The sequence below is a fragment of the Grus americana genome, chromosome 23, assembly GCF_028858705.1.
Source record: "Grus americana isolate bGruAme1 chromosome 23, bGruAme1.mat, whole genome shotgun sequence".
Classification (NCBI taxonomy): Eukaryota; Metazoa; Chordata; class Aves; order Gruiformes; family Gruidae; genus Grus; species Grus americana.
The window spans coordinates 981,581-991,379 of record NC_072874.1 but is presented as its reverse complement, the minus strand read 5'-3'; the positions used below and the strand labels follow the sequence as shown (position 1 = coordinate 991,379).

The following is a 9,799-nucleotide window of genomic DNA, read 5'->3' as shown; positions in this document are numbered from 1 at the left end:
TTTTTTTTTTTGTTTTGTTTTGTTTGTTTGTTTTCAAAGGCGTGAGGATTTTTCTCTTGTTTCTTTTCCTGCTGCCGTTGCCTTCCTGCGGGAGTTGGGGGGGTGCCTGTGCCCCGAGGGGGTGCTGGGCTGGGTGCTGGGTGCCCAGCGATGTGTCCCGGCGCCCGAAGTGCTTCGGGGGCGGGTCCTCGGGGAGGGGGCGTGGCCGGTGAAGGGGGCGTGGCCGGGAGGGGGCGGTCCGCGCGCCCGCGCCCCGCAGGAGGATTGTCCGCTGGCGGCCGCCATCGCGCCGCCGGCCCCGCCCGCCATATTGTGCCCGGCGCAGGCTGAGCGGCGGCCGGAGATGGGTGAGGGGAGCGGAGCGGCGGGACGGACCCGGGCACCGTGACCCGGGGGAGGGGAGGGGAGGGGAGGGGAGGGGGGGGGGGACACGACGCGGGCGGGCGGGAGCGGGGAGGGCCGAGCAGCGGGCGGGGCGCTGGAGAGCTCGCAGCTGGCCCCGCCCCGCCCCGCCGCCGTCGCCGCTGTGAGGGGGGCGGCTCCCGGGCCGCGGCCTGGCCCGGAGCCCCCGGAGCTGCCCTGGAGCCCCGCTCCTGCCTGCAGCCTCGGTGCGTGCTCCCTTAGCTGCCCTGGAGCCTCCCCAGAGCCTCTGCTGCTGCCTTGCAGGTCTCTTGTACCCGGTGGAGTCTCCAGAGCCCCCGGTGCTCTCCTGTGGCTCCCCCGTGGCTCCCCCTGCTCCGCTACAGCCCTGGCCTGCACCCCAAGGGCCCTTAGAGCCCCCGTTACCCTCTTACAGCCCCGCCTGTGCCCTCACAGCCCCCACTGCTCCCCTGTAGTTCCCCCTTGTGCCCCCACGTTTCCCATTTCCCCCCTGTAGCCTCTGCCTGCACCCCTGGAGTGCTTGTGGCTCCTGCCTGCACCTCTGTAGACCCCATAGCCCCTGGCCTGTGCCCTCACAGCCCCCGCTGCTCCTTTAGAGCCCCCATCTGAGCTCCCAGAGCTCCTGCAGCCCCTGAGCTGCATTCGTGTTGCTCCCACGGTGCCCCCCCGGCTCCCCAGCTCTCTTCCCAGGCCCAACACTTTCATCCTACCACTTTTTGCTCTCAGACTTTCTTATTGTGGTGTCTTGGGCCTCAAACCCACTGTCTTCACCTTCCCCCAAGGTCCTGTCCATCTGGTGGGTGTGTGTCCCCCGCAGTCCCCATGTTGTGTCCTGGGGGGCCCCTGCGCACAGCCCCTGCTCACCAGCAGTTACTCTGCGTCCCCAGGTCACGAGGGTTCTGTGTGCCGTGGCACGTACTGGGGTTTCCTCCCTGGGCTCTGTAACCCCCTCAGTTCCCCCAGCGCTGCAGCCACCTCTGTGCCCCCCAGGCTGTGGGATGGCACCAGTCTCAGGGTGTCTTTGCTTTTCTTGGGTCTAGACCCCAGCGCAGCCCCCCTGCGCCCTGTCCCTCGTTGTCTGGGACTAGTACAGCAGGACTCTGGAGCTCGGCGTAAGTTTTGCAACTTGTGTAAGAGCAATCTCTAAGCCTTCAGCAATTTTTTTTTTACTCCAGACGCTAATTGCTAAGTGATGCAAACTGGAAATTAGCAATCAGAAAAAACAATTGATATGATCTGATCCGAGTTTCTTCACAGCTCAGATTTCGCTTCTAGTAAATGGTGTGTTATCACCCTGTCCTTTCTCTAAGTTGTATAGATTCGCCTAAGGTTAAACAGGAACCAGAGAAGGTTTTTAAAACCTTGGTAGTATTATTGTTATTGTTTACACTGTGGCAAGCAAGCACTAGAAAAGCTAACTTTGGGTTAACATCCTGTTGAGCTCTGTGCCACACAAACATACAACAACAAATGCCCTAAAAACGCTGGCTATTTTTTTTCCCATCTTAAAGGAGCAAAAAAAGGATAAAGCCAGTTTCTGTGCTTTTGCAGCATCCCATTAAAAGAGCTGTGAATATTTGATTCCAGCGCAAAATTGGGCAAAAGGGTACCCCAATTTACTAAATCCTTTGGGCGAATTGTTTAGCATCTCTCTAAGTGTATTGCTCTGCTTGTAAAACAGGGATAACACCACAGCAATGCAGATTAAATTCCTTGTAAACTGCCTTGGGTTGGGAGAGAGGCATGAAAAGCTTCTTCCTGCTCCAGTGGAAGCCTGCATACATTAGGCTTTAGACTCTCAATGAATTCACAGCACCTTAACAAGCTGCTGCATGTCCTAGGAGCGTCAGGAGCAATCTGGGGCCGCATCTCTAGCCTGTGGCAAATACAGGAGATGTAGAAAAGGGTTGAGCAAAGTTGCGTTATCCTGCTTTGTGCTGCCAGCTAGCAGTGTGAGCAATCAGTTACTGCTGGTCACCAGGGTGTGGTAAGCAGATGAGCCTTAATAATAAATCTTTTCCTTTCAGTTTTAAGGACTGAAAACATAATCACGCAGTGAACAGCAGAGAAGGCACCTGGAAGAACAGCCCTCCGCACCCTCTGTTGTTATGGCAGGGGGAAGGCGGGGCCCTAACCGTACCTCCTACTGCCGAAATCCCCTCTGTGAACCGGGGGCCGCTGGCGGCTCCAGCCATTCCACGAGTTCCTCTGTCACGGGTGTGCGCTCACGCACCAGGTACGTCCGTGTCTTCACGTCTAGCAAGGCCAGCAGCTCCTCTCTGAGGCAGGCGTGGGGCCACCTGTATCTCCCCATCTCACACACTGCTAGTTTGTGGCTCAGCGATTTCTTAACTCCCGGTATCTATCTGAAACCCTTTTTCTGTATGTAGCAGCATCCAGGCTGTGTGTTGTAATTGGGATAGATGGGTTCTAATTTACCCGAGACTGTTACGTGCTTTATCAGACTGTGACAGACTTCCAGGATTGTTCAAAAGCTTTTAGTGGCCGTTGAATGGAAAGTAGGAATAGAGACATATTTTTATGCAAAGCCTGACTCTGGAGTTCTGGTTGTTGCATCTCCTGTGCCCTGAAGTTTATGTCAGGTGAGGCATTTCTGGGGTAGAGTTTAGCTAGGTCAGGTGATGTGTAGGCAGCGGGGGTTTTTCAGGTTCTAGCCTAGCTGGTTGGTTGCATTTCTGCGACCGAGGTAGACAGGAGGAAGGAGAAGCACCGACAGCAATACGTAAGCAGGAGGTGCCTTACGAACTCTCTGCAAAGAAAATGTTAGATCTGTCTTAACATAATCCCTGCTTACGGCCCTAGGCCAAGAAATTTGTAGGGATACAGTTATTCAGACAAGTTATTGCAAGGCCACAGAAGATGGAGCAATCCACTTCTTACAGACTTTGCTGTGAGAGCATGCAGAAAGGTCCTTGTTGCAAGCAGGTAATGCAGTACGAATCCACGCCCCAGCTTACCTCTGCAGCCGTACGCTCCCATACCCATCACCTACGTGGCTGAGGAGTCCCAGGGAGCTTTATGCTCTTTATGTGTATGAGAGCTTCGTTGCTGCTGTTGCAAGAGCACCCTTAGGTCTTGTGTGTCTGTTCAAAGCAGAAAAGGCTTTGTGTTTATATTTAAAGCCCTTTTCTGGAGGATCAGAACAGGAACTCTTGTTCTATGTACAGGAACAGAGTTTACTGGCAGATTTATCAATCCTGAGGAGCTGAATCAGTCTTGTCAGCTTGGGAATCTGGGGGGTTTCAGGGAGACAGCTCAGGGTCCTAAAGTTTTCCCCTCCTGCGTGGCCTTATTTTAGACTGTCGGCCTTCTGTTTTAAAAAGCATGGACTGATCCACCTGTGTCTACCCCCGGGCTAGAAGTCTTTCTGCAGTCACACTCTGAGACTTCTGTGGTTTCATTTTGGGATTTTCAATAGGAGTTTGTGCTCTGTAGTTCCTTTGAGACCCACACCCAGATTCCTTTGACTGTTGTTATTTAGAGATTGCAAATCAGGAGAGGTGTATCTCATATATATTAATTCCCTTCCCTTTGATTAAAAGGGTTGCTGTCTGGGATTGTGTGCGTGCTCACACAGGAGTATGCACCTCTGACTAAACTTGTTTTTCCTCCATAGTCGAATAGGAGTTGAAGAATGAGAAAGGGCTGGTGTTTAATTGCTCTGTATTTCATGTTCAAGCACTCTTAGAAATGTAAATAGCAACTTGAGGCCTAAAAGCTTCCAATTAATTAAGAGAGCCACTGGTTGCCCCTTGAATAGCAAAACATAGCCACGGCTTTTGAACTTGACTCAACGCAAGGGATTTAATACCAAACGTTCTCGTGCTGTAGGCTGGCCTGGTTCCAAATATTGCTTTTGCTGGGCAAATTCCCGCTCACATCTGCCTGAAACAGTTGTTCTAGACATCCTCGGGGTGCTGCCACTTCTGGTCTGTGGCAACCATTGATCATGATAGTCAGCGTAGGTTTCTCAGTCTATATTAAATAGACTCGTCGACTTCTAACATCTGAGTTTATAGGCTGGAGGACAGCGCTGTGTTTATCTCAGGGAAGTGACTGCTGCCTTTTGTTTTACCTTGGTAGGAGCGGTTCAGGTACAGGCCTTTCCAGCCCACCTTTGGCAACTCAGACAGTCGTCCCTCTCCGGCACTGTAAGATCCCAGAGCTTCCTGTGGAGAGGAGTGTGCTGTTTGAACTTCAGCTCTTCTTCTGTCATCTCGTTGCTCTGTTTGTCCACTACATCAACATCTACAAAACTGTGTGGTGGTACCCACCCTCCCATCCACCTTCACACACGTCATTGGTAAGCCGCTGTCCGCTGATATTCACAGACTGTCTCGCGGGTCAGTAGACATAAAGTTTTCTGTATATGTTTGATGCAAACTACATGTGACTCTACAGCCCTGGAGCGTTGCTCATCTGACTCTTTATTTGGCAAATTTTGGGCACTGGCTGCCTGCTTGGCGTTCTCTTCCTGATCTTGGAAGAGAGAGTCCGAGGAGAAGAGAGCTTCTCTGTTGAATGTGGGTTTCTGCTGCCTGACGGAAAGTGGAATCATTTTGTTTTTGTCACCGCAGAACTTTCATCTTATTGACTTCAACGTGCTGACAGTGACAACAATCGTTCTGGCACGCCGGCTGATCGGTGCTATTGTGAAGGAGGTAAAGTCCCCAAGCAGATCTCAGAACTGTTCTTTCCTCTCAGGCGAAATGTTAAGCTCTGTGTCCCTTTTGCAGTTCCACACTCTCCTGTCTTTTTCTAAAGAACTTTGTGCTACATCCAAGTCAGAAACCTAGGCATGGTTTCTAATGGGAAGAACAGAGAACAGAAACGAGCGCCTTAACCCATTGCTCGTGACTCTGTCCTGTGATTGTTGCTGAATTACTGTCTCAACTAGACTGTAGTAATTCTGCTTTCTTCCATGTGAAGAACAGTATTTGGCTCTTTTCCTGTTCTCTTAATTACTCTGGCTTTCTGCAGGGAGGAACCAGTGTAGTTGGGTTTCTGCTGGCTGCAGAAGCCGCCTGTGGTGCACAGGTCCGGGAGAGTGGGCTGGTCACACCGATAACTACCAGACCTTAACAAGAAACTCTGAGAGCGCTCCTCATTTCAGCTTGAGGAATGAGGCCCTGGGTTTTGGAGAGCCCAGATCCCAGCCTGCAGAAGGCCTCCCCTTCCTGGTGGCAGTCAGAGCCTTTCACTAGCTCTTCCTTGGTGCATATGAAGTTGATTTTACAGATCGAGTGCTGCTCATTTACCGTTCGCTTCCTGTAGGAAGAGTGAATGAGTCTCCCCTCTGCCCAGCTCTCTCTTCTCTCCCCGCAGGCTTCACAGAGTGGCAAAGTCTCCCTGCCACGTTCTATTTTCCTGGTGATCACTCGGTTTGCTGTTCTCACTGGCACAGGCTGGAGTTTGTGTCGATCGATAATTCACCTTTTCAGAACCTACTCTTTCCTTAATCTCCTGTTCCTGTGTTACCCGTAAGTACCTCTTCTGTCACTTGTGTGTGATTTCTAATGTTGCTTCAGTGCAGTGGGTGTTGCTCAGTTGAAATGAAGCCTGAAAGTAAATAAGCACTCGATTACCTGGTAACAGAACTTAAACTACCCTTTTCCCTCTTGCTGTGTCACATTTCTTCTTGGTAGCAAGGCATATCTTTAACATTTACCCATATTTCAGCTTTGATATAAGCATTAATTATAGTTCTTTGATTGCTCGTGTCCTCTGAAAAGGATTGTATGCTTTTCTCGTGGTATTCAGAGAAGCCATGTCTTTGGTTTACCTTAGTCCTTAGGTGCCTCTGCCAGGTGGAATGAATCAAACAGCTTCCCTGCTTCTTGTTAACCAACAAAAGGAAGCCAGTTCTATTTCCAGTCAAGTACTGGAAATAGGTCCCTTCTCTCTGGTAGAGAGGACGCATCTGATAAAGATCTGAGACTTGGTGCTCATGTTTGAGATCACACTGGTGAAGCTCTTTTCTAGAGTTTCTATAGGTACTAGGTGCCATTTAGGAGGGGGATGTGATGGTGATGCTGATCTGCTGCCAGCAAAGGCATTGCACAGGGAGCTCGTAGGGAAGTAACCACCTTTCTGCGCTTTGCTGCTCCAGGTTTGGCATGTACATTCCCTTCCTTCAGCTGAACTGTGACTTTCGGAAGACAGGCCTCTTCTCCCAGGTGGCCAACATTGGTCCCAGAGAGACCAGCGAGGTGAACTCCAGGGGCAGAGACTACCTGACCGTCCTAAAGGAAACCTGGAAGCAGCACACTCGACAGATGTACGGCATGGAGGCCATGCCCACGCACGCCTGCTGCCTCTCCCCAGATCTCATCCGCAGTGAGGTGGAATACCTGAAAATGGACTTTAACTGGCGGATGAAAGAGGTGCTGGTGAGCTCCATGCTCAGTGCCTACTACGTGGCCTTTGTGCCGGTCTGGTTTGTGAAGGTGAGCAAGCGCCATGGGCCACCACCGCTCCTGCAGGCGTGGGACTGGCTGGGGAGGATTGTGGGGAGGTGGATGCTGGGTTATGGAGGGGGTCTGGTTCTCGCTTAGCTGGAACGTGGGAGCAAAACCATCTAGATTTAACTTTGCTTAAACTCCAGGTAACAGAGGACAATATTGTCCTGATAAAGTGTATTCTGACTGTCCTGAAAGTGCGTGTCCATCTGTCAGGGGGTGGTGTCTTCCTCCTGCCTCCCGTGAAGCTAGAAGGACTCCAGGCTGACCAGTGCTTGGCACACTGACCTGTGAGGACAGAGCTCCAGGGCAAGGGGATTGACTTTAAATAGGGAGGCAGTATGAGGGAGGATGGACCTTATCAGGATTCCTGGCTGTTTTATTGAAGTTCCTAATACAAATGTCTCATAGTGAACCTGTCCGACCTCAGGGATGAGCCCAAATCCCTTCCCCTGAGGGGCTGGTGCTCCCACCCATTGGCGACTGAGCTAGGGAGCATCAGGAACTCTCTCCCTATTTTTGGTGATGGGTGATGATAGCACAAATGTTTGGCTGTGGTGTGTTCAGGAGTTGTACAGCAGCCCTCCTATGTGGGCGCTTCTTTTTCAAGCAGGATTAATAGCTACGTGAAAAGCCCTCGTTTTACCTGCCTGAGTGCTTTGTGTTTTGATGGCTTCGTTAGGTGAGGCTGTCCAAACACGTTGTCACACATTCTTCTTGTCCCCCTCACAGAACACTCAGTACTATGACAAACGCTGGTCGTGTGAGCTCTTCCTTCTGGTTTCCATCAGCACGTCTGTGATCCTGATGCAGTACCTCTTACCTGCGCGCTACTGTGACCTGCTCCATAAAGCCGCAGCGCACCTGGGCTGCTGGCAGAAGGTCGATCCAGCCCTCTGCTCCAATGTGCTACAGCATCAGTAAGGAACTCTCTCCTGGGGCTAGGGCTGGCGGTTTCTCTTAGCTGGCATGCCTGCCAGCGTGAACAGAGGCTGGATGGGGAGCTCAGCTTTCCAGCCACCTCTCCTCCTCCTCTTGTTGCTCAAAAAGAAAAAAACAAGGGAAAGAAAAATGAAAGCAGAGTTGTGGGCTGACACGTCCGACAGCTCACAGACACTGTCTGTACTGTCCACTTCCAAGCACAGCAAGCAGATCCGATTTTTGGCAAGATGCCTGCTGCTTCTGGCCCCAGGTAACCGCCGTTTGTCACTGCCGTAGTTATATGCCTCGGTGGGCCAAACTCTGCCCTCACAAATGACGGCAGCTTGCTGCTGCGGCCAACGCTGCAGAAGCGGCTCATACGTTATCCCAGGTGATGGTGGGAAGGCAGCAGACCCCCCTGGACCCCCTGCCTCCAGCTGTGGAGGTAGAAATTGGAGCTCTCTGCTTGTTTCCTGCAGGTGGACAGAGGAGTGCATGTGGCCGCAGGGAGTGTTGGTGAAACACAGCAAGAACGTGTACAAGGCTGTGGGTCATTACAATGTGGCGGTGCCCTCGGACGTCTCACACTTCCGCTTTCACGTAAGATCACGTCTCCTTTCCAGGGACGGAGGTGTAACGCCTCGACAAAACCACCGTCCTCTTGTCCTGAACACCTCAGACTGCCTGAGCTGGCTCTCAGAGCAGGAGAGCTGCCCGTGGGGCGTGCGGGGTTCGGTACAGCGTTTCACCTTAGTCCCGCATCTCCCATGGGTGCTGCCAGAAGGGTGACTGGCCTGTGCACACCGGGGCTCTGTCCTGAGCTCACGGGTGAACGTTCTGTCTCCAGAGGCGAATCCCAGACACATCCTCACGGGCCTCCGCCTCACGCGTCCTGTCAGAAACGCATCCCGAAGGGTCTGACCTTGCTCGGTGCCTTATTGTAGTCTCTCCTACAGTTCTTTTTCAGCAAACCACTGAGAATCCTCAACATCCTGATTCTGCTGGAAGGAGCCGTCATCTTCTACCAGCTTTACTCGCTGATTTCTTCAGAGAAGTGGCACCAGACTATCTCGCTGGCGCTGATCCTCTTCAGCAATTACTACGCCTTCTTCAAGCTGCTGCGTGACCGTCTGGTGCTGGGCAAAGCCTACTCATATTCTGCCAGCAGAGACTCAGAGCAGAAGTTAAATTAAAACAATTGCACTGATGCTCAGCTTATTACAAAACAAACAAAACAAGAAACCCTCAGAGCTTTGTATTTTTGTTACCACTGCTTTTTTTCTTTGATAACTGATGTAATTAAAAGGAAAAAACATATTTTTTTACTCCCAACAGTTGTGTGTGCGTTTGTTGTTTGGTGAAATCCCCCCCGAAGGCCACCTCCTGTTTGTATTTGAGAGGAGTGATTTATTAACCGGTGCTTAGTTTGGAGAGGTGCTAACACTGCTGCTTCTGCTGGAATCGGAGCTCCAGCTGGCACTGAGTGGGAAGACGAGAATTAAACCCCACAACTTCACTTGGGGTGAGCCCTGATCCTTTCCGGGGACCCCGCAGGAGCCTCTGCAGCACCCCCTGATGCTCCGCGGCCGGAGGGGAAGGCTGCATTGGTTTGCTACGATGATTTTTAAATCGCTGCACCAGAACCTCTGCAACCCCTCGCTCGCAGCCCGCGCGGGGGACGGTTTGAGGTCCGCAGGGGCGTGAGGGGACCCGCCGCAGACCGGGGAGCTCGGGGGGAGCTCGGGCTGCTCCCGCTTTGCCTTTCCCTGAGCGGGTTGAGGTTCCCCCCTTGCCGCCTCTGCTGCCCGCCCTGCCCGTCGGGTCCCCAGGGCTGGGGCCCGGGAGGATGAGCGAGGTGACATCACCCGGCCGAGGAGGAGGAGGAGGAGGAGGAAGGGGCGCAGATCTGCACCCGGGTGACTCGGGGCTGGGGGGCAGCGGGGCCGTCCCGGAGCTGCCGCCCTCCGGGCACCGGCTGTGCCCGCCGCCGTGGCCGGGTCCAGGCTGGGCCCCCCGCC

The 9,799-nt window shown here is 52.8% G+C and overlaps 1 protein-coding gene across 3 annotated transcripts; it reads left to right on the top strand.

The window, feature by feature from the left end:
- The first annotated feature begins 241 nt into the window (after positions 1–241).
- TMEM39B (transmembrane protein 39B) lies at positions 242–9,115 on the top strand. 3 transcript variants are annotated; one of them, XM_054802696.1, is made up of 9 exons: positions 242–347; positions 2,409–2,617; positions 4,486–4,705; positions 4,980–5,063; positions 5,728–5,882; positions 6,512–6,848; positions 7,593–7,780; positions 8,261–8,381; positions 8,738–9,115. In XM_054802696.1, the coding sequence occupies exons 2-9, from the start codon at positions 2,490–2,492 to the stop codon at positions 8,972–8,974; spliced, it is 1,470 nt and encodes a 489-aa protein (XP_054658671.1). In that variant the 5' UTR covers positions 242–347; positions 2,409–2,489; the 3' UTR covers positions 8,975–9,115. The 3 variants fall into 3 exon arrangements, with proteins under 3 accessions (XP_054658671.1, XP_054658672.1, XP_054658673.1); XM_054802697.1 differs by lacking the exon at positions 242–347 and adding an exon at positions 500–608; XM_054802698.1 differs by lacking the exon at positions 242–347 and adding an exon at positions 1,475–1,493.
- Positions 9,116–9,799: the final 684 nt, after the last annotated feature.